The sequence below is a fragment of the Petaurus breviceps genome, unplaced genomic scaffold (assembly GCF_028583685.1).
Source record: "Petaurus breviceps papuanus isolate PSGF00001 unplaced genomic scaffold, PetGlider_PUasm1.0 490, whole genome shotgun sequence".
Taxonomy (NCBI): Eukaryota; Metazoa; Chordata; class Mammalia; order Diprotodontia; family Petauridae; genus Petaurus; species Petaurus breviceps.
In genome coordinates this window covers 22,673,446-22,698,167 of record NW_027186352.1, presented here as the reverse complement: position 1 = coordinate 22,698,167, position 24,722 = coordinate 22,673,446, and the positions used below count along the sequence as shown (strand labels likewise).

Sequence of the window (24,722 nt, the reverse complement as noted above, 5' to 3'; positions counted from 1 at the left end):
ACACACACACACACACACACACACACACACACACACACACACACACACACATAGAGAAATGAGATCCCTGAATTCTAAAAGCACTCACTTGAATGGCCAGCTACAGGGATGTATCTCTGTGAGGGAGGGGAACATGTGTTCTTGTTTCACATGGAAGGCTCATGTAGACTGCCAAGGCTGTGAGGCTCCTGGTACAGCTGTCCAGGTCTGTTTCAAGCTCTGTTGTAGACTGCTGTGACAAATACCACTGAGGGAGGAGGGGCTGGGAAGGGAGGGGACTGGAAGAAAAAAAGGGATTTTTTTACCCATCAGTCCCATTGATTTCAAGTCACATTGGGTACCCTTTGAGCAAGTACAGAGCCTGTCTGAAGCAAGTATTTGAAAATGTGGCAAATGCAAAACATAAATCCATAATAGGCTACCCCAATGAAGGTGCAAATCCTAAAATGCTGCTCAAATATTCCTTCAGGGAAAAAATCTACCTTTGTAGAATAGCACCACTGGAAAAGCTCTACCTTGAGGAGACCTAAAAAAAAGTGAGAATCATTAACCGTATGCCTTTTTTACAACAATGACAATACTAATTCTGCTTCATGGGATATATAGTGCAATCACCATGGTCACACAGTCCATAAGCATATATCAGATGCCTACTATGTGCCCATCACTGTACAAAGCTCAGATACAAAGAAAGACAAAAGACAGTCTCTGATCCCAAGGAGTGTCTTATAGGACAGAAAAAATGGTCTTTGGGTTCAGAAGACCTGGGTTTTAAACCCAGTTCTAGCTGATATTCACTAGCGGTGTGACCCTGCATATGTTTCTGAATTTCAGTATATATATATGTATGTATGTATGTATGTATGTATGTATGTATGTATGTATATACATATTTTGCTTTTTGGAGGGGGGAAGGTAGGGCAATTGGGGTTAAGTGACTTGCCCAAGGTCACATGGCTAGTTTTTTGTGTTAAGTGTCTGAGGCTGGATTTGAACTCAGGTCCTCCTAATGCCAGGGCTGGTGCTCTACTCACTGCACCACCTAGCCACCCCTTCAGTATCTTTTTCCATAAATGATGACAGTCCTTGGATTACAGAGGTGGCTCAGTGGTGCAGCAGATAGAGTGGACCTGGAGTCAGGGAGAGGAGTCCAGAGCCCACCTCAGACACTTGCTAGCTCTGTGGCACTAAAGAAGACATATGATCTTTTTCAACCTTGGTTTCCTTATCTGTAAAATGGAAATAATAGTAGCCCCTACCTCCCAGGGCTGTTGTTAGGATAAAATAAATAAACCCTGAAAAATCCTTTACAAATATGAAATCTCTATATGAATGCTAGCTATCATTATTACATATCAATTACATATCAATAGATATATGTCAATTAATTCACTGATGCATTATCTGCCTCACAGAATCAAAAGAAAACTTCTTGATAAACTTAGAGTGCTATGGAAATAGGATTTATTCCAATTTACATTAATGATTTTAATAATGTGATATAATAATTATAAGGAACATTTTGACTAATATTTTTTTAAGATGAGATCTGTGATTTCATTTTTAGATAGAAATCCTGGAGAAGAAAACTCCCTCAGGCAGTTAGAATTGGCTTTGAGAGTCACCTGGGGACATCAAAAAGTTAAGTGACTTGGTTAGAGTCACTCAGCCAGGATGTGGGGGACAAGATTCAAACCCACGCCTTCCTGACTCCAAGACTGATAATCTACTATGCCCTGCTGCTGCTCTGCTATGAACACTAATAACACAATTGCTAGTTTACAGCTATTAGTAAATTGCAGAGTACATGCCTTCCAACGAGCCTACGAGGACGGTAGTGCAATTATATTGTCATTATTCCCCTTTTACAGATAAGGAATCTAAAGTCCGGCGGTAACTACAGGCACACGGCCAGTAATTGGAGGAGCCTGGAACTTGAAGCCAGCTTGTCTGACTTTAAGCCCTTTCTTCCAAGACCTGCTGCCTTCTTTATGCAGCTTCACTCGCTTTGGTGAAATTAAGTTGGGATTCTTCTCTAACACCTTCCTGATGTTTTTCCCTGCTAGAATGGAAACACGGCACTGGCCATTGCTAAGCGGCTCGGCTACATCTCCGTGGTTGACACCTTAAAGGTGGTGACAGAAGAAACCACGACAACAATCGTAAGTATACTTCTGTTGTCCTCATGGTACTTTCAGAGCCCATTGACTGATGTTGTTTCGTCTTCCAAAATCCTGAAGAAATAGAGCTTTGAGCTGTCGTCCAAATTCTTTGTTGTTCAGTCACTTTCAGTCGTGTCTGATTTTTCATGACCCTATTCAGGGTTTTCTTGGATAATGGAGTGGTTTGGCATTTCCTTCTCCAGCTCACTTTACAGATGAGGGAACTGAGGCAATCAGACTTAAATGATGTGCCCAGGGTCACACAGCTAGTGTCTGAGATCAGATTTGGTCTCAGGAAGAGGAATCTTCCTGACCCCACACCTGGTGCTCTCTATTCACCGAGCCATCTAGCTGCCCCATCCAAACTCTAGAAAGTTGAAATCAGAGAGCTGATGCAACACTCACAAAATCACAGAAACTCAGGATTGGTAGAGACCTAGGAGACCCCCTCTTCCTACTCAATCACTCTCTAAGCATTTATGAAGCACCTACTGTATGCCAGGCACTGACAGTGCTAAGCACTAGGTCCTTTCTACAAGCTACACGCAAAGTGGTCCTTCCTTCTTGACTGTAAGACAGAGAACTCACCATGTCCCTGTGATGATGATCGTAGATTTAGACTGAAAAGGACTTCAGATGCCTTCTAGTAAAGCCATTCTGTTTTGCAGGTCAGGAAACTGAGGCCCTGGGGGAGGAAGGGACTTGCCAGAGAGAGTCAGAGCTGGAAAGGACCTTCAGAAGCAAAGTTTGAAACTGCCTTCTCTAAGCTCTTTCCACTGGACTAGACTGTCTTCCCTAAGTCCTGGCTAGTCCAGATTCTTAAGAAGTTGCATTTGGATTTGCCACCCCTTACATCAGACCTAAGTCTGCCTCAGGGCACCTCTCCCCACTGCTCCTCCCCTTGCCCTTTGGGGCCGAAAGAAGAAAGCCTATGCCCTTCTGAGACAGCCAACTGACCCACTGGCTCCCTGGCCTCTCAGATCCATCTGAGCCATATTCAAATCCACCAAACATATAGGAAGCACCTCCTGGGAACAGAGTCGGGCAGTCACAGAGCAGGGCAGTGAAAGGCATAAATACTCATGATAACCACTGGTCTGAACATCCCAATGGAAAGTCTGCCAGGACTAGGACCTAGCCCGGCCCATTGAACGCGGCCTGTCCCAGCACTCAGTGGAGAGAGATGAGGTACGGACACAGAGACTAAGAGAGTCGTCACAGGCTGCTTTTCATTCCCTATTCTTTGAACTACCTAGTAGGACCTGAGTTTAAATCCCGACTCAGACACTTCCTAGCTGGGTGACCCTGGGCAAGTCACTGAACCCTGTTTGCCTCAGTTTCCCCATCTGTAAAATGAGCTGGAGAAGGAAACCGCAAACCCCTCCTGTATCTTTGCCAAGAAAACCCCAAATGGAGCCACAAAGAGTTGCACAGAACTGAACAAGGACTGAACAACTATATACGAGTATATATATATATATATATATATATATATATATATATATATATATATATATGTTATACTTGTTGAATACATACCTGCATGCATACATACATACAATAGGTAGATACTTCTGACTTGATAGTGATAATCAGAATGGTATAGGGAATAGATAGCTGGCCTCAGAGTCAGGAAGGCCTGGGTTCAGGTCTTGCCTCTGACACAGACCAACTCTTTGATCCTGAGAGTCCCTGAATCTCTTAGCATGGTGGCCGATTCTCTGGAATTCTGAGTAGCAGAGCAGGAGCAGCCTGGCATCGATAGAAGGCATTGCCCATCCATCCCTCGTCATGTCACCTTCCCCTGCACCAAAACACATGCACATCCAGGGGTATTCTGGTAAATGTTTAACAACAAGCTCTCCCCCCCAAAAAAAAAAATTTACAACATAATTTTAAGTTAATTTGCATTTTCTCCATCACTTTCTTCAGTCTAGACAATCAAGAAGGTAGTGAGTCAAGCCCTGACTTGTGGTGTTTGCCATTTTCCAAGGTGTAAATGCTCACATTTGAAATTTAACAATCAGCTCTGTGAGATGGGACAGCCACACCAGTGCAAACTTCATTGGCTCCCTATGACCTCCAGAATCAAATATAAAACCCTCTATCTGACCTTTAAAGTCCTTTCATGACCTGGTCCCAGAATTCCCACACTTTCCTTCCCTCCTCGATCCAGAGACACTAACCTTGCTCACCCAGGCCCCTCCTCCCAACTCTGTCCCTTATACTGTGTCCTCTTGTCCCTCCCCCTCTATCTCCTGGCTTCCCTGACTCACCCTCTGCAGGAGGCCTCTGCCCATGCAGCTGCCATACCTTGCATTATATCTGTCTTTTATGTATAGTTATTTACATGTTATCTCTGCCATTAAAACATGAGTTCTTTTGAGGAAGGGCTACCACAGGGTTTTGGTGGGGTTTTTTCTTAGCATCCCCAGCACAGACAAGTAGTAAGAGTTTAATACATGTTTAACATCCCCTGCATACACAAATAGTAAGAGCTTAATAAATGCTTGGCATCTCCAGCACAAACAGTAAGAGTTTGATAAATGCTTAACATCCCCAGACAAACAGTAAGAGTTTGATAAATGCTTAGCATCCCCAGACAAATAATAAGGGCTTAATAAATGGTGGCTGTGTGTTACCAGTAGTTCCCTACCAAGGAAGTCCCAGGTTTGGTTAAAAAACTAAAAAACAAAAACAAAAAACCCACAAATCTGCAAAGATGCTAATTACGTCTACTTTCTTCATACTTCCCTCTTACTGAAGGAGGGATAAGGGAGGCAGCTGGTGATACTATAGTACGCAGAGTGCTGGGTCTGGAGTCCAGAATATCTGAGTTCAAATCTAGCCTCAGACACAAGCTTTGTGACCCTGTTTGCCTTGGTTTTCTCAACTATAAAATGGAGAAAATAATAGCACTTGCCTCTTAGGGTTGCTGTGAGGATCAAAAGAGACAATATTTATGAAAGGTCTTAGTGGAGTACTGGCCATTAGTAGGAATAAATGTTTGTTCCTCCCCTTTTTCCAACCCAGTCTCCTGGCATGCACCTAGAAGTGAGCTGGGGTGGTTTGTCACATTGGGTCAATTGAGTGTGAATTTCTCCTGAACTTTTATTAACTGGAAAGCAAGCTTGCTGGAGGCAAGAGATGGTCTTGTGACTGGCAAATCAATCATTTTCTTTTTACTTTATTGAGAAAGAACTTTAAAAGCTCATAGAGTATATACAATAGGGCTGTTGGCCTTTTGTAAAAATTTAATGAGAGAGAGAGGTGGAGGGAGAGAAAGAGAGACAGAGAAAGGGAGAGACAGAAGAGAGAGAGAAGGGAGGGAGAGAGAAGGAGAGAGAGAAAAGAAAGGAGAGAGGAGAGAAAGGAGAGAGAGGGGGAGAGAGGGAGACAGAGGGAGAGGGAGAAGGAGAGGGAGAGACAGACAGAGAGACAGAGAGAAGGGAGGGAGAGAGAGGGAGGAGGAGAGAGAAGGAGGGAGGGGAGGAGAGAAAGAAAGAGGAGAGAGAGACAGAGGCAGAGAAAGGGAGAGAGACAGAGAAGGGAGGAGGAAGGGAGAAGGGGAAGAGAGGGAGAGAGATGGAGGGGGGAGAGAGGAGACAGAGAAAGAGAGAGACAGAGAGAAGGGAGGAGGGAGAAAGAAGAGAAAGAGAGGGGGAAATGAAGAGGATAAAGAGAGGACAGAAAGAAAGAGAGAGGAGGGAGGGAAGAAGGGAGAAAGGAGAGAGAGAAAGGAGGAGGAAGAGAGGGAGGGAAAGGGGGAGGAGAAAGATGGAGAGAGAGAGAGAAATGAAAGCACACACACACACATGCACACACACACGCACCCCATTGTTGTACTGGCTTCTTTTTTTAAAGGCCCTCTCCTCTGTACAAACGTTTCTGCAATGTTGTTGCTAGAAGTTTCACAGGGGAATGAAACACACTCACACTCTCACATCCAAGGGGATCTCTCCATGTCAACACTCATTAACCATCTCTCGTTGCCAAGAGAGTGCCCTGCAGAAAGGGACATGGTCAAAGGTCTAAAGCCTCCAAATTCAGCCCTGGCTTTCTGGAAATGCTAACTCCAGCGCTGAGTCATCAAATACCAAAGGGTAACTATTGTCTCTTGGACAGGTGGCCGAGGCCAGCAACACGTGAGCACCCTGGGCCACTCACAATGACGCAGTTACTGGGCATAATAGATGTATATGGTCCGCTGAGAGGACACTGGGCTAAAGGGGTAAGGGTTGGGTCAAAGACATTTCTGATCTGTAAACATGTAATAGTAGTGACTAGCATTTCTAGAACATCTGAGGGCTTACAGGGCACTTTCCAGATCTTAATGTTTAGTCTTCACAGCAGCCCTAGGAGGAAGGTTCCATTATTCTTCCCATTTTACAGATGAGGAAACTGAGGAAAGGTGAATTGCCCAGGGTCACATAGTAAGAGTCTAAGGTGGGAAGTAAACTTAGGTCTTCCTGTCCCCAGTTGAAATTTCTATCCAATGTGCCATAATAAAAAATAAAATAAGCAAATGCTACCAATCACCTTTAATTAAGATTCTGAGATTTTAGGAGAGAGTCATATATAGTCCTGGCCTTAGACATTCTGCTAGTCTACACTGCCTTTCATAGATTTCATTTGATATTCAGGAGCTTAGTGGGCAGCTAATGACTTGGAGTTATTTTCATTTCTAATACTCATTAACCATGTGGTCATGAGTAACTAACTTTACTTTTCTCAGTCTCAGTTTCTTCAACTGTGAAGATGAGTGTGACCTTGGGCAGGTCACTTGCCCTCTGGATGGGCATAAAGTTCCTCACCTGTCAAATGAGAGGGTTGGACTAGAATGTTCTCTAAGGTACCTTCCAGCTCAAGCCTGAGGAGTCTGACATGAAGTACTGACCTCGGGGGGGGGTGGTGGCTGTCAGGGCTCCAATGACCACAGGACCACAGGTCCACAGATCTTGAGGTGAAACAGGCCTCCGAGGCGAGTTATTTAGTCTAATCCCTCATTCGACAGGTGAGGAATCTGAAGCTCAGGGAAATGAAGCAAGTTATCTGAGGTTACATGGGTAGTGTTAGAGGAAGGGTTTGAACCTGGGTTTTCTGACTCTCAGCGTTTCTTCTACTGGCCAGTGATGTACACAGCAGGTTTTGTAAAATGTAAAGCACCATTGTAAGTATGAATAATTATCCATACATTCTCAACCCTCCCACTCCCAGATCTATGACATCCTAGGATATCTCCTCCCTCTCAGGGGAAGACATAAAATCCTCAAGCTAATTTGAAGTCCCTTCCCTCTGAAAGGGGAAGTCATGCCAGATAGCACTTTCAGGAGAGCTAGAGAAAGATATATGGAATTTAAATAACCCAAACTGTTAACTCTCCAAAAGCTATGGAGAGCTGAAATCCACTGATCTGGACCTTGGATGGCTCCTATTTAAATGTGGCAGAGAGAATGAAATCATCCAAGAAATAGAACCAGTTCCCAAGGGCATAATTCTTCCAAAAAGACCAGGATGTCTTTCAGTTTCTACCTAATGACTTTTCCTGAGGCGCCTTCACCTCTCACAAAACTCCCCAGTGTTTCTTTGATGTCTGGGAGGAAAGTGCAGAAGCCAGTACCATTGTAAGGAGCTGTAGATTTGCTGCAGGAGCCATAGAGGATGGAGAAAGATCTGCCTTACTCAGGCCCTGTGATGAGAAGTAGTGCAGGGTACATGGTAGCTGGCCCACTTCATTCTCAGACATCAAGACAATGGGTGAGTTCTTTTTCTGGACCAGGATGTTGAACTGATGATGATCCCAGAAGATGGAATTTGACATTAGAATACAATACGATGGAAAGGGCCATCAGTGGCCTTTGCTTTAGGTTAGAGCAGGGGACCTTTGTCCATGGAGAGATGTCAGAGGGTCTGTGAGCCTGGATGAGGAAAAATCCATCTTTATTTACTAAGCATCTCTTAACTGATTTAGCATTTTCTTCAGTTATGAATGTAGGCAACAAACATTATTCTGAGGAGGGATCCATATACTTCACTAGCCTGCCAAGGAGGTCCATGACACAAGACAGGTTAAGAACTCCTGTTTGGGCAAAGGGTATAAACCCAGGACAGACATGAGCACTATTAATGGAAAGAAGACAGTGGATGCCCTCCAAGCCAATCTAGCAAAGGTGACATTAATGAAGCATCTAGAAGCATTTAAGTGCTTATGGTATGCATACCCCAGCACTGTGCTACAGACTTTAACAAGAAAAAGACGCCCCTCCTCGCTCATGAGAAGCTTACATTCTGCTGGGGGATATATTATCATATACTCATACATAAGTACAGGGTATATACAGATAAATTTTAAGTTATCTGGGGGTAAGAGGAGGAAGGAACCAGCAACTGAACAGATGTCCTGAAGGAGATTGCACCAGAGCTGAGGACTCTCTTTTGCCTTCCTATGTGTCCCCAGCACTTAACAGTGCCTGCCATATAGTAGGTGACAAATCAGCAGGCTACTACAAAATCCAGGCAAATGAGGTTGAAAAGTTATTGTGACAATTTGATTCTACACTGCAAAGGTAGACTCCACGAGACATTAGCAACTGGTGGGCTGTGGAAAGTGAGTCAGAATAAAAAGTTAAAGATGATGCCAGGTGTGCAAACTTGAGTGACAAGAAAAATACTGGTTCCTTCAACAAAACGGGAAATGAGAAATGGAGGTGGAGAGCGGAAGCCAAGGTGATGAGCTCCATTTTGGACACTGATTTTGAGATGCCTTTTGCACATGTGGGAGACAGCGTGGTTAGTTAGATAGGAAGCTAGCCTCATAGCCAGGAAACCATAGGTTCAAACCCAGCCTCCAACACAGTAGTGACCCTGAGCAAGTCATTTAATGTCTCGGTGTTTTAGGCAACTCTCTAAGACTAAACTGAAGAAATGCCAACCTGCATTGGTAGAATAACTATTCTCACCCGGGAATCCTCTATGCCACTGAAATCACCCAAGTCCATTCCCTGGCCCAGTGGACATCCAAGTGGAGATGTCTATCAGACAGCTGGAGAGTAGAGCTGGAGCTCGGGACAAAAATGAGGGCAGGACATTTTGACTGGGTGACTAGCACTACAAAGAAGCAGGAGCTTCTGAGAGTTGCCTTGAAGAGAAGCAGCAAGAGAGGGACCAATCTTAAGTCTATTTCATATAAGGATTGCCTGAAAGCACTGGGGAGCATTATCCTAGAGAAGAAAAGACTCAGGGTGGGGAACAGAGGGAAGGAGAGAAACCCAAGAGTTGTCTTCAGGCAGCTAAAGGGCTGCAAGTGCCAAAGGTGGATTTGACTGGTTTTGTTTAGCTCCATAAGGAAGGATCAGAAGCAATGGTTGAGGGATGTAATGGGGCATATTTAGGCTTGATGTCAGGAAAAGCTTTCTAACAATGAGAGCTGTTCCAGTATGGAATGGGCTGCCCACAAAATGGGTGAATGCCCCTCTCTCGAGGTCTTCAAGTGAGGCTGGATGCCTATGTGGTGAGCATTCCTTTCAGGTCTGCACTGGGCATATCCCTTCCAGCTCTAAAAGATTGTGATTTTGTGAATCAACATTTATCCCACAGCAAGTGCTACAAAAATTCATGTTCTCGTTGTTTGTCCTTTGTTTTCAGAGAGGACCAATGACATCACAGGGGTGATGTCTTGCCTCATGTGTGAATTAACTTTAGGTGAACCAGACAAAAATCAATACAATTGGTGATAGAATTATTGATTGAATGATTGAATCCATGAAAGATCAAGGGGGGGAAAGGGAGAGACAGAGGAGAGAGAGAGAGAGAGAGAGAGAGAGAGAGAGAGAGAGAGAGAGAGAGAGAGAGAGAGAGAGAGAGAGAGAGAGAGAGAGAGAGAGAGAGAGAGAGAGAGAGAGAGAGAGAGAGAGGAGGGGGAGGAGGAGAGAGAAGCTCCGATGTATAGGAGACAGGACATGCAAGATAAGATTGTGGAGACTGGAAAGGATCAGTCAGATAGGTAGGAAGAGAACCAGTCAAGATCAATGTCAGAAAAACCCAAAACAAAGAGAGTATGCAGATGGAGAAAGGAAGGAAGGAAGGAAGGAAGGAAGGAAGGAAGGAAGGAAGGAAGGAAGGAAGGATGGAGAAAAGCAAAGCATTCATTTGAGAGCACATGGAAAGCACTTTGTAATACCATAAGAGTACAGCACATGTTCAGCCTTCCTAGTTATTATGGCAGCAGTTATTCTTTGACTCCAAACCCAAGAGTTCTCTTTGCAGTCAGGGCCTGAAAGAATGCTGACAAACCCTAATCTCACCAATTTTCTCTGTTCTGCAAGTTTAATTGTGTTTCTCCATGATTACATTACTCTTCAGTGACGCCGAGCAAATCTCGGCATTTTCGCTGCTTCTCCACACCTCCCCCATGAATGTCACTCTGCACGTCAGTCACTCAGTCTGATGTTGTTAGTTGGTTTTCCTTTATTCCAAGGGAAGGTTCTGTACAGAAGGGGTTATGAGAAAGTTATTACGATGTGAATAAAGCAAAAGGCACTAACATAAGTAAATAAAAGTAAACTGCTTAGTGAGGGGGAAAGGCATTTGTTAAGAAGCTGTGCTAAGTCATGATCACGAAAGGGGATGGCCGAAAAGTGAAGTGACTTCCTCACATCACTCCATTGGCAGCAGACTAGCACTCAATCTTCCTTCGTCATACTTGGGGTTTCGCTTCACATTGGGACGCTTTCTTGTCAACCCTGTATTTTGACTCCCTTTTGCTTCTCACACAGCTGCCAGCAAAGGTTGGAGTCAGCCTGAGGGGCCCCTGGGATCATAGGATAAACACAACTCACCTGCCTCACTACTGCTGAAGGTGACCTTTAAATGGGTCCTTTCCAAAGCTTCCTCATGACAAAGTCTTTCCAAATTCTGAGTTTTTCAGGAACCTAAACAACCAACAAGCATTTACATACCAGACACTGGGTTACAAAGAAAAGGCAGTCCTGCTCTCAAGGTGCTTCTGTCAATAAAATCAATCAAAAATTGCCTACTCAGTGCCCAGCATGGTACTAGGGACTGGGGATACAAGAACAAAGAATGAAACAATCTCTACTCGCAGTGAGCTTACATTCTAATTAATGGAGGAGACAAGTGCACATGCAATATATGCAATAGCAGTAGAGAATTAATAAACACAAACATACCAATTAGTGAAATGTGATAGATTGGAAAGGGAAGCACAGCCCGGTGAGCAAGATCAGGAAAAATTCCTTTTCTCTGATTATGAAATTTGGCCGGCAGCTGTCAGAGGGATGTGGATTTGACCAATCAGACTGGAGAATCAACGATTTTCATACTGAAAGGTCCATAGTCCATGCTGTGTTTCCTTGTCTACTTTACCTGCCAAAGATACACATGGTTCCAGAATCACTTGCTAAGAAGAGGCATCAAATGATACCTTAATTAAGCACGATGATGGTATTATTCACAATCGTGTTCATCATGCTGGGGAATGAAGAAGTTGTCTCAGCCTCCTTAACATCCAGTCCCAGGTCATCTTGTTTTAATATGAACGCTCCTTGTCTAGTGCTATTTAGTTCCTCAGTGTCCTGGTATTTTCAAAAGGAGCCCAATTTGTATAAATGAAAAGTTAAGCCATTAAAACACGAGTAATGGTAATGGCAGCAATTTCCCCCAGATGCTTCTGACCTTCAGAGGTGGCATGACTCACCAGCTTTCATATTAGAAAATTAGTACCAAGGGGAGAGTTACCAGCACTTACTAAGTGGTCTAATCCCCATATGGCATTTCCTGTGAACTCGATTTCAGAGGGGTCACTAATCTGGAAAAATGCATTCATTACCTCAGCTGTAGGTGGAAAGATCAGTGTGACCCAGAGGATGCCTCTGGTGCAGAGATGGTCTCTCACCCTCTGTCACATCTCTGCTAGGCATTCTTCATACTCTAAATGTTGTAATAATTTGTGTAGATGCCTCCTTTTGTCCAGCCTATCAGTTCTCTGAGTGACTGGCACACAGCAGGAGCTTAATAAATACTTATTGGCTGATGGGTGAGGACAGAGATTCCAGCTTTATGGCGCCCATGACACAAAGCTTTACACAAAGCAGTTTGTTGAATTGAATTGAAATCTACATAGATGTTAAAACCTGACCTTCATATAGCATTTTTTTTCTAAATTATCTCATTTGGGCCTCATGCCAACCCTGTGGAGAGAAGTAGCATAGGTATTATTGTCTTTGTTTTATAGCTAGGGAAAGTGAGACCTGATCATGTTCACATAGATGGAAAGTATCAGAGGCAGGATTTGAACCTAGGTGTTTCTGAGTCAAAGTAGAACTCTCAATTCACTCCTCCCTGGTAGAATGTAAGCCCTCTGAGGGTACGGACTGTTCAGTTTTTCAATGTGCATTTCTAGCACCTAGGACAGTTCTTGGCACATAAGGAGGACTTAATAAATCCTTGTTGACCCATTGTTTGAATGTACAGTATTTGGTTAATTCTAGTGAATTAAACATGAAGGCAGGAGGAAATGAAACCAAAGGTTCTTTTGCCTCCGTGGTGCATACCTACACCCTTAATATACTTAAATAAAGACTAGCTATTTGGTCTGCTAGAAGCCAGGGCATGGTCCCTTGGCATGACATAGTATAAGAAAAATTCTATCTCTTTAACTGTCTTTCTTTTAGAAGAGGCCTTCTTTACCTTTTGAGTCATGGACCCCTTTAGCAATCTGGTGAAGCTATGGACTCTTCAGAATGTTTCCAAATACATAGGATCACAAAGGAAAATAATTATATTGAAATACAGTTCTCTTTATATGTGTGTATATATGCATAAATACATATGTTCAATTATCTTTATATATGTGAATATATGCATGTGTGTATGAGTGTGTGTATATATATATTAATATGTATATTTAAAAACAAGCTCACAGACCCCAAGTTAAAAACTTCTGTTTTCGAATGACACTCTAGAGTCTTTGAACTTGCCCAGTAAGCAAACTCTTTCCTTTTTCCTTTCCATTCAAATTCTGTACCCCAAGCCCAGAAGACCATTGGCCTGTACCTGAAAGGAGAACTTTTGATTCCATCTAATTTACTAAAGTCAAGCACATTTCTAACTCTCACTATAGCTCTATGGCCAAAAGCACACCTCATCATCACTGCCACCTTGCCAATCCATAAAAGAACAACCTTGGGTCTTTAGCCAGTATCTGACACACTTACACAGCAATGGGTATCCTCATGGAGATGTCTGGGGTGGCTACCATGGAGGTGACTATTGTTTTTTCCCCCCTCTGATAGACCGTCACAGAGAAGCACAAAATGAATGTTCCAGAAACGATGAATGAAGTTCTCGATATGTCGGATGATGAAGGTATGGAAGAAAAGCCAATCTAATCCTTTACAAAAGCTTTACTTACAACACTCTGTTTGTTGGATTAACTTCTTTGCAAAAGAAAAAAAAAAGACTTGTGATAACATTGAAATGTGTTTGCTGACCTATCCAAAGTGGCCATATTTCAGATTCTTATCTTGTTTACTTAAATCATGCAGTTCATAAAGCCAATACCCCTGAAATGCTCAGTGATGGCGAGTATATATCAGATGTTGAAGAAGGTATTTGTGCGATTTTTTTATCCTGGTGGGATTTAAACACCCACTTTTTTTTCCCTTTTCTTTCTTGTCTTTAAATTTTAACACCCTCTCTAACTAACTTTTTCTAATGCTCTTGGTAGCATTAATTTATGCATCATGACTAGAATGCATTTGACAATGCTAACAACCTTCCTTCCCCTGCTTCTCCCCTCTCCCCTGCAACCTTTAAATCAAATGTCCCCAAAACTTTTTTGTCATCTCTAAAGAGAATGCTGCCATTGTTTCCTGGGGGGATTCTTTCAGCTGCTTCTTCAAAGCAGAACATTAATGTTTTCTTTCCATTTAAAAATCAAACAAAGGGGAAAATACCTATTTTCATAGGAGAAAAAATAAACCAATAGCTGGGGACAGGGGATAAGTACTGAAGGGGCAAGGGGTTTCTGTTTCTCATTCTGTTTCTTATTCCAAAGCAGTAAAGAGAGCTCTGGAACATCTGATTTGAACTAATTGTGACATCTTAACCTGAAAAAAAATGCCCCTTGAAAGTATGTTTTGCAATCATTATTGAAAAAAAATTTTAAATCATGAAATGCAGCTTTTAAAATAATAATTTTGCACAAGTGATCAACAAATAAATAATTGGTTTGCTAATGTATTACATTTAAGAGGAGCTGTTGTCTTTTAACCTGAATTAGAGACCAAGCGTATGACAAGGTAATAAAGGGGGAAGAAATTACTGAAGCACATTTTTAAAGGTAAACCCCAAAGCTTATGTATCTCATTGCTGACGACAAACATTAAAATAACAAGCATAGGCTGGCATTGAACTAAAATGCTAAACCATATTGATCATGGAAAAATGTATAACGTGTCTTCTTTTAACCTGGTAACTTCACACCTCTCAACAGCTCTAGTCTATCTTGTCTCCGCCCCCCTTTGTTGAGATTTTTTCTCTCTGTACGGTATTTACTTTTGGATCAGTCCTCGTGTTTCTTGTCATTTGAATGTCTTTATCTAATCCTCAATGGATCCGTGTTTGGTTCCTCCTTTAATATGTTTTTTTTTTTGAAGAGGAAATGAAAGCGTGTATCCTCTCCCATGTCAGTGGGCTCCATCTTTCATGGCGCCCAAGTCAACGCATTCTCTAAATGCATTGCCATGGTACTCCGGATGCCTGGGAGAGTCCATGCCTCATTCCTAAATGCTTCAGAGAGTTGCTTGGGCCCTGGGGAGAATATGGTTCCTGTCTGAAGGCTATCCTAAGTAATGCTAAAAGGCTTATGTGTTTTGTCCTTCCAAAATTTCTACCACCTAGTCCTTCCTATTCTGCCCCCAAATGGATAAAATTCTTATCCTTTTGGTTTTTAAGAATAAGACTTTGTGCCATCGTGTTATATTTTAAAACCTTATCCAGCTCCCCTAGAATTTTACTTACCTGAGTATTGTCAGCAACAAAGCATATTTTTGTCTCCATGTGTTAAAGACATATGAAGAAAACCGTGGGTCCGAGTGTGAGGTACATGTGCATAACAGGTGCATCGGCGATGGCTCTTCTCTCGAGATATTTTGAAATATAACATGATATCAAAGACCTAGAAATTTACTACTGCTTGAAGCAATATATTGAAGCTTCCACAATGATAAGATGCTCTGTTTGAATGGACATAGTAACAACCTCTAAACCTGCCATTTACAAATGATTGTACTCAGAAGGGATATTCTCAATTTCCTAGTCAAAGGATTTTCCAAGAACGTTGTGCTTAGTGGTTATAAAATACTTTATTGCCTTAGATACCACAACTTTGTGAATTAGTACAAGTATGGTTAGCTCCATTTTCCAGATAAGGAAACTGAGAGTCATGAACACTATGTGACTTGCCAGGAGTCACTCCTCCTACCAGTACGTGGCAGAGTCAGATCTCTACAACAAATGTACTTCCCCCTACTCTATTTAGGGTTCTAAGCTCCTAAGAGCCGAAAGGAATATCCAGTGGTATCTGGTCAGCTCTCTCATTTTATGGACAAGAAAACTGAGGCCAAGGGAAATTCAGTGACTTACCTGAGGTCACACAGGTAGCAAGTGTCCATGGTGAATTTTGAACTCACCTCTGACTCCAGGGCTGGTGTTTCTTCTCCTATACTTACTCTACTCATTGAAGATATAATTCATTTGACTTCTGAGCTGGAAATAGTTGTCTTTCACTCTGCTTGTAAATGGTGAGTTTGAAGCCAGCTGGTCAGCATATTACAATCCATCTTTCGTGTATCCCATCCTAGCCTGTAACCTATAGTAGTTGTTTCATAGAGAAATCCTTGAACAGCCAGAATCAAACTCCTTCTGATTCTAGATTCCAGGAATCAGGGATTCTCAAATGATCCAAACTCCCAAACAAATCATTCTGAATATTTAAGTGCCAAAGGAGCCTGTGACTCTCATGGTAGCTTTTGTTTTCTCATTCATTTGGCATAGGGGCCCCCTTTGAGGACTTTGCCCAAATCATGTGCCTGTGGTGATTCTAATGAGTTGGATGTTGCAACCTCCCAGAAAACTCAAGTCACTGGTGGGCCCTTACCAAAGTTGAAGTGAGCACCCTAGCAGCCCCGTATGGGATTGTTGCAAGTATTGATTTCCAAGAAGCCATGAACATACTGAGAGAACATTCACCAGAACTGGTGAGGGATTAGACTACTGGCATGTGTACAAATTTTAAAATGATGCATAAATGTCAGCTGTTATTATTACTACCAATAAGAGGCATCCCAAGTTGCTGGGGAAAATAACCATTTTAAAGTATTTTATAAAGGGGAAGAAACTCTAGACAATAAAAATAGTAAAGAGATAAATATTAATTTTAAAAAACAATCTGGTGACTAATTTGGGGAAAATATGATTTTAATCTTTCCTTTTAAAAATATTATTGTGGTTTCTTGCTTTTGCATCTCCTTCATCTCCCAATACCTCTCTCTCCCTCACCAACCCAGAGAACCATTATCCTTTATAATAAAGACATTTTTTATAAAACCAGAAAAAGCAGTTCAGCAATCCAATCAGCACATCAACTGAGTCAAATAGTAAGTTCAGTATTCCACAATCTTAGTTTCCAGCTTCTTGACAGAAGGTAAGGCAGAACATTCTCATATTTCTTATTCAGGGTCACGTTTGGTCATTATAGTCTCACTGTAAAACAATGAGACATATAAAGGAAATAAATCCATGAGTCAACAAATAACATCACATTCCAGGCAGAAAGGTACAGAACTTTAGAACTGGGAGGGACATAATAGTTCATTTCCTTCATTGTCCAGATAAGGAAATTCAAACTCATATAAGTTTAAAAAAGATTTTTTTGGTTAATTTATTAAGAAAATGTTACTTCAGATTAGCAAAGTTCTGATTGGACTTTAGCACTAGGTCTCAATAATGATAAATGAGGCATAATGAGAAACGTATCAAGTCAACTATAGTAGATACAAAATGGTATCAGTGTTAGACATAATTCTTTACCTTGTGAAAAACTTTGGTGACTTCAATAGGAGGAGAGATGCTTTATCTCAGAGTCAGAAGGAAATTCATTGGTCATCTTAATTCAATCTTTATCTGAACAAGAATTCTTCTACAATACACCTAATAAGCAATCATCCACATTTTGCCTAAAGACATAGCTCAAGGTTGAGATACTTGAGGGCAAAGACATCTCCTTTCAAGGAACTATTAAGAAATACGCTTTTATTTCTACCATTCAACCGGGACCAGTTCACCTAACTATTCTGTCATCTAGCTTAGGGGTGGGGAACCTGCTCAAGTGTGACATTTTGACTGAGTCTAAGTTTTACAGAATAAATCCTTTTATTAAGTTGATTTATTCTGTGAAGTTCGAATTCAGTCAAAGGGCAACACTCAAGGACCTAGAGGGTCATGTGTGGCCTTGAGGCCACAGGTTCTCTACCTCTGATCTAGACTATATTCCTCCTATCTTTTCCGGAAGAATACCATGGGAGACTTAGTCATACTTTGCTAAAAAAAATCTAGGTAAACTTTATCTTCAACATTCCCCTGATTTGCCTGTCCCATAACCCCCTCAAAAAACAAAATCAGGTTAGTTTAGCATGACCTATTCTTGATGTAGACATCTTGGCTCCTTGTGATCATTGCTTCCTTTTCTAGATTTTCATCAACCATCCCTTTAATAACATTCCTTAATTTTGCTAGGAATCAAATTCAAGCTCACTGGCCCATAGTTTATAGACACCATCCCCTTCCCTTTACTGAAAATCACAACCACATTTGTCTTTCTCTGTTCAGGTATCCCTAATTTTTCAAAGGTCACTCAACAGTGGTTCAGCAATCACATTCTCCGGTTCTTTCGACGTCCAAGGATGTAGTTCATCTGAGCCAGTGACTTAAATCTAGTGAGGTTGTTCTGTTAAGCCCCCACTTCTCTTAGTATCATGTCCCTCTTTGCCATTTTTGTTTTGTACTTTCCAGCAAATACCCTTCCCTTTTGTCAAGAAGACAGCAGCACAATAAAAACTGAGTAGCTCCACTTTCTGTCATTAGAGAACACAGGTCCTCTGACTGACTCCAAATCCAGACTTGTTTCTATTCATTCCATGCTATCTCCCCACTTTGGGGTCCTTGGTGTTGGACACTAGGACCGACATATTTATTATGCCTAGAGCACACAGTAATTGATGATTATAAAACTGTGATGGCAACATTGGGATTTGGAAGGTCATCACCACTAGAGGATTGGTGAAAAAGGAAAAAGTGGAACAGGTCTAAGAGTCGACATAGTTTCCAGCAATATCTGTGAGGGCCAATAATAAAGACAGAAAGAAATTGGCATAGGGAACACACAAAAAAGAAATATGACGTATTTTGGTACAGTTCTCCACTTTCCCTCTGCCTACTCTAATTAATTTCCCGTTAGCTGTGGCTGATTTCACCATATGTAGATCTGATTATGGCAACTTATTGCTGAGGTGCAAATGATAATCCCTCTCCCCCTTCCCCCATCCCTTCCATTTGTCTTCTGAAAGTGGAGTTTGTTAACCTAAATCAATTCCCAGTCCCTGAAATGTGTGAGGGAGTTATTTTTGGACAGGAAGCCTTCTGTTTCTCCTTGGGACCAAACCTCACAGGTTTTCCAGGACAGTCCTCATTTCAAGAAAATGATGTGTGCTTTACATGAAAGTTTGAGAAATAACATCACATGTTCAGTGTGGGAAATATCATCACCAACTGCAAGAAGCGGCCTTCATGTCCCCCAACCGGTTCAGTCTATAGTTGTATGGAGAACTCTCATTTCTTAGTCACAAATGGGACATACACACTGGACTCGCACCCCCTTACCTCCTACCCCACCCTTCTCACCAATGTACACTGCCCAACTCAGGCAAAGATACACCCACAATGTGACTTGTAAAGAAAATTGTTCTGAAGAATGATACAGCATGTCCAACATGGTGTAGCAGCAAGCACCCCAAGCGTCCTCAGGGTTTGCAGCTACCACAGGTTCTTGGATCTGCTTTGTTAAAGGAAAGCAGCTCAAAATGGGTTAACAAGCTTACTTTAATCAGTCAGACATATATCGTTTACCTTGTTCAGGAGAAAAGGTCAGCACCCTGAACCTCAAAGTATACAGGCATAATTATCAAGACAGAAACATCAAGTAGACAGATTTCCAAACTGTCTAACCATTACATCCATACCCAGTCAACATCTGGGTTTCCACATTCTGGGTTTTTCAAAGCCGGGGGACTCTCAACAACGGCTTCCCAGAATTCAGATCAAATCACAGAACACTTCTCAAAGTGAGTCCCAAAACAAAGCTACACATCAGGGCTTATATAGCCTTCTCCTGGCTCAGAGAATGTAACAACCTTATTGACCCACTGGCCAATCAAAAAGTATCTACTGAAAAACAAGCCTCCCTCCCCAGGCTTCTGGTGCACTTTAGCCTAGGGGCAGGGAAGATCTTTAAAATTTACATTCTTATTACACATGGCAGTCAGACATCTCATCCTATTGAATTGGAATGATGTTGACAAAGATCTCTAATTGACCGTGATTTTTAAGCCATACTTGATGCATATAGGTAAAGATTTCTGAGCCTGTGGGATTAGCTCTCCTTCCTTCAGTTTTGTCTTTTGTGAGTTTGGGGGTATCTGGTGCTGCTCTGCCAGAATCATAGCCACTCTCTGTGGTATCCAGCTTGTGGGACACATGTAGGCAGCTTTCCCTAGTCTCCTTCCTTTTCAGCGGAAAACTCTTTTGATCAGAGTTCTATGACACTAGGCAAATACATTCTCAGCAGCTCTTGTCAGGTACTCTATTCCTGACCAGATATCCAGCAGTCCTATCTTTTAAACCAGGGTCCAGATATTCAAATCCCATTCCCAAACACCATCTTCTTAATCAGCTCTTCATTTGTCAAACCTTCCTTTCTCTCTTGAAGCTTTCAATCAGCATCAATAATGAAAAAAAAACACTTGTGCCCTTAAGGTCTTCAGGTTTCTTGCCCAAGACTTCATCATTGTCAGCAATGCTTTCTGGATGCCTTCAGTGGTAATATTTGTGCCTGAATGAATGGATGAATAAAATATTTACTAAGTGCTTACTATGGGGGAAGGTACTATACTAACGAATTACCAGAAATGGATAGTAGTCATCTGCTCAGCTATCAGGTGACATCATCCCGACCCCCAACCTCCATGATATTGTCCAAAGCCACCAAAGTGGGAGATATTAGCAAGTGAAGATATTTCAGATATATATGTTAGGTAGTGAACGGGATCCAAAATAAATCAAAAGACCACATCCTTGCCAACTAGCATTTCCTGATTAGAGAGACCAAAGGTAGGCGTGCTTTATGAGCACATTAAACCATTGATGAGCAAGACACCGTCCTTGTTAACCAGCCAGTGTTGTCTTCTATCATTATATCTCCAGCCCTGAACAGCCTTGTACATAGTAGGCACTCAATAAATGCTTACTATATTAGTGGTGCTACACACTTTCTAAACAAACAGAATAGGATGGTATTTCTCTGTACAGATTTTCTTCAGTGGATCTGTGGACTCAAGAATATGAATTTTCTCTCTATTAGCACAGATCCCAACAGACCCATGCTTTCTTGTTCTACGTGATTATTGCCTATCTTCTCTCATAAATCTTCTGTGTAAGATCAATCCAATGTACCTGAAACACTGTACTAGATCTTTACATATGTATGTATGTGTGTGTGTATGTATAGATAGATAGATATGCAATATTTATTCTATGAGCACTTGGGTAGATTTTGAGTTGACTCTCTATACCCAACCCTTGCTCTCATTACATGACCAGAACGTCTTTACTGATTTTACATACATACATTATATATTTTAACCCCATTTCTTGCATAGAAGTCATTCCCGGAATTTGCTTCAGTCTACACATCCCCACCATGTATTTCTTCAGGTCCCTTCGTGTCACTAGCAATGCTGATTCTTCTGCAATTCTTCTTCCAAGATTCACAGCTATAGGGCATCACTGGGAGCACATTTCTGTTGAAATAATGGTGCATTATGTCAGTAAGTAGTTTGAGATCATTAAATATACAGTATAACTTCCCAGGTGCAATCCAGTCCATTCTTCTGGATCTTATTCAATTTGGGGACCAATTACTTATGTACCTGCAGTGCCCCTGGAAGACAGAGGAACTGATAAATTAATTAGGCATCCAAGTGCATGTCTTAGTCTACAGAACAGGCACTGTCATCCACTTGGTTTTCCTCGAATAGCTTATTTGGCCAATCTCTTTTGTGCAGTTATGTCTTTACTGAGGAATTCCTGTAATGTTCTGGGGCTTGATAGAGTCAGTTTAATATTATCTACAAATACCTGGAGGGCCTTACCACATGTGGGGAATGCCTCTCCCATTGAGTTATACAGTAATAAGTGGTTAACCTGGCATTCAAACCCAAGCTCCCTCCTGACTCTAAGAAAAATATTCTTTGATATATCATGCTGCACCGAAGAGGGAATATATAGATTGGGGTCCTTAAACTGGCATCATGGACCCCTTAGATTTCGAGGAGGCTATGAACGTGGATGGAAAAAAGTACATATTTATTTTCACTAGTTTTTTGTTTCCTTTGTTGTAATCCTACGTATTTTATGCATTTAAAAACATTCTGCTGAGTCAGCATCTATGACATACACATATATATATATATATATATATATATATATATTTTTTTTTTTTTAAAGGCTCCTAGGAGGCCTGGTCCGGGGGGACCCGATGGCCTTGGCGCCCCTTCCAACCAGAAAGTTGCCCGTCAGTCCCTGAGCTCTGAGTTATTGACAGTATAGGACCAATCTAGGGGTGGTGATTAACTTATTGTCTGGCCTTCATTTTAAAATAAATCCCAACTGGCCTAGATTGTGAGTCATGTGAAAGTTTTAAGTAGCTGGCTTCCTTCTCTTTACTTGGGCTCATTTCAGTAAATCAACCAATCAATCTGTGAGTGTTTATTATGTCTATAGAAGCCAGAAATTCTGTGGATTCAGAGGTTTCCCAGCAGGTGATCACTCATAATGCATGGGAATACGAGGTCCACACCTGGCTGGCACAGAGACCAGCACAAAGGAGGTGCATAGTAAACGTCTGTCAACACGGATTCGGAGACAAAAACAAGCCGTTCAGTGCCCTCAGGTGCTCATCTTCTGCCGATGGAGGCAGCATGTACAGAAATAAACATATCAAAGGAAATAGGAGGCGATTGACGGGATGGGGAACGGGGTAGGGAAGGCTGCTCCCATGACAGGGTCAATAAAATGGAAACTCTCTGGCCAATGCCCAGGGGAGCTTTCCCCGCGAGAATTAAAGTCTATTGGCAAGCCATTGTCTCTCCCAAGTATGCTGCATTTTATCCAGATTCAGTTGGCCCAGGAAAGACTCCCGATGGCTCCCTTTTGGGGTTTAGGTTTGTTTATGTACCCAACTAGGAAGAGATCGGGGACGCTTTTATTCTTCCCTAGGCCTGGACGAGTTCCAAACCTGAGTCATGTTTGCTGACTTTAGAAACTCTATCTAGCCTGGATTTTGTGGCAATAAATTGCTACAGAGTTTTTTAAAAGCCAGCAGCCTTGCTGGTCACAGGGCTTGGGCTTGCAGGGCAGGGCTTAAGAGCAAAGAATAGAACAGATTTGCTGTTCTGACTAAAGACTTTAGTGGAATTAATCTGGGGAGGAAAGAAGTGCTGGTGTGTGTGTGGGTGTGTGGGTGTGGGGGGGGTATATATATGTATATACACACATATATAATGCGGTGTGTGTGTTGTATGTGTATATGTGTATGGTGTGTGGATATATGTGTGTAGTATGTGTGTATTGTGTAGTACATGTGTGCATGTGTGTATGTGTGTGGTGTGGATGGTGTGTGGATATGTGTGTGTTTGGGGTATGTGTGGGGTATATATGTATATATACACACACATATATAATGCGGTGTATGTGTTGTGTGTATGTGTACATTGTGTGGTGTATGTATGTGTATGTGTGTGGTGTGTATATGTGTGTAGTACATGTGTGCATGTGTATGTATGTGGTGTGGATGGTGTGTGGATATGTGTGTGTGTGTGGTAGGTATGCATGTGTGTGGTGGAGAGGGCTGGTAGAGCAGAAGTTTAGGGTCCCACTGACCAGACCAAGAGGACCACGACTTCCCAAACTCTCCCAGTCCAAGTGACTGCCCATTTAGACGCCTCTAAGACAGGAGGGAAGCAGGACAAGCTGGGGTGGAAGGGACAGTCCTGTAACGCTCAGGAGGGTGTGTAGACTGCTCCGGACAGAGAACGTACCCGGATGTTCCACAAGGCCACCACGCCCTTCTGTGCTGTGCTGACACAGACTAAATGCCTCCTGGATGCACTGACCCAGCCCCCCAGGTGCACTCAAGGTGATGCACTCTCTTACATTTTGTCCTGGGCCTGCGATGGTGTCCTTGGAGCCAGCTGCCTGGCCCCTGCCCTCCAGGCTCCATCTTCTCAGAGACCTTCCTGGGGTACTAAGAGATGGAATGACGTAGTAGGGCTGTTTGGCCAGGTCTCCACTCCCAAGGCCAGTTCTCTGCCATGCTGCCTCTTGCTGTTACATTAATGCTTCTGACGGCTGATGAAGCATTCTCATGTTTCCAAAACACTTGATCTTCATGATCTGATTTTGACCCTGAGAGGTGGCATTGTCTCTGTATCACAGATGAGCAGACTGAGGCTCCAAAAGGTGAAGTGAATTTGTCTTTGATCACATCCCTCCACCCCCTGGTTAACAGTGTCTTAACTATTCTCAGCTCCACCAAAATCACTCTTTATTTTCTATTTATTTTTCTGTATTACATGGGTTTCCATAACCCAAAGGAGTTCATCACCAAGTGGCCAGTCTTTTGGCCAGACTACAGGTTCTCGGCAAGGCTGGTCCTTGGAAAGTGGTCTCCGGCTGGTGTTGGCACCACTTTCAAAGCCTTTCCTGTGTGGTAGAACCCATCAGAAAGAATGCTTTACTGGCATCGCCTTTGAGAACACAGGCCCCAGAGAGGCACTAGACTAGGTCTTTGGGATGGGTATGAACATGCACCAGGGGGCCAGGCTGTGGTTGGAATCATTGGAGGGAAGTTCCAAATGGATGAGCTCAAACATCCATTGGTTTTGCTTTCTTTTGTTTTGAACATATTTTGTGCGTGCTTATAAGTGGAATAATTGTCTCCCCAGAAAGATTTTAAGCTCCTCAAGGGGAGGGACTGTTCATTTTATCTTAGCGTCTGGCATTGCCCCTGACAATCCACCTAGGACAATGCCGAGCATACAGTAGGTGCCTAATAAAGGTTTGCTGATTGATTGATGCCTAGTAAGTGTTAAAGATGGGACTGGAATCCAAGGTCTTCACTGATGCCAAGTCCGGTGTTTTCTCTGT

The 24,722-nt window shown here is 42.3% G+C and overlaps 1 protein-coding gene across 9 annotated transcripts in view; it reads left to right on the top strand.

The window, feature by feature from the left end:
- The window catches only part of ANK3 (ankyrin 3), a 741,327-nt gene that overhangs the window by 601,524 nt on the left and 115,081 nt on the right, over positions 1 to 24,722 (top strand). For 8 of the 9 annotated variants that reach the window (XM_069101834.1, XM_069101837.1, XM_069101836.1 and 5 more), the window contains 3 exons: positions 2,067 to 2,162; positions 13,475 to 13,547; positions 13,727 to 13,789. In XM_069101834.1, the coding sequence (XP_068957935.1) occupies positions 2,067 to 2,162; positions 13,475 to 13,547; positions 13,727 to 13,789 (232 nt within the window). The remainder of the gene's footprint in view (positions 1 to 2,066; positions 2,163 to 13,474; positions 13,548 to 13,726; positions 13,790 to 24,722) is intronic. The other variant, XM_069101841.1, reaches the window with a different exon arrangement.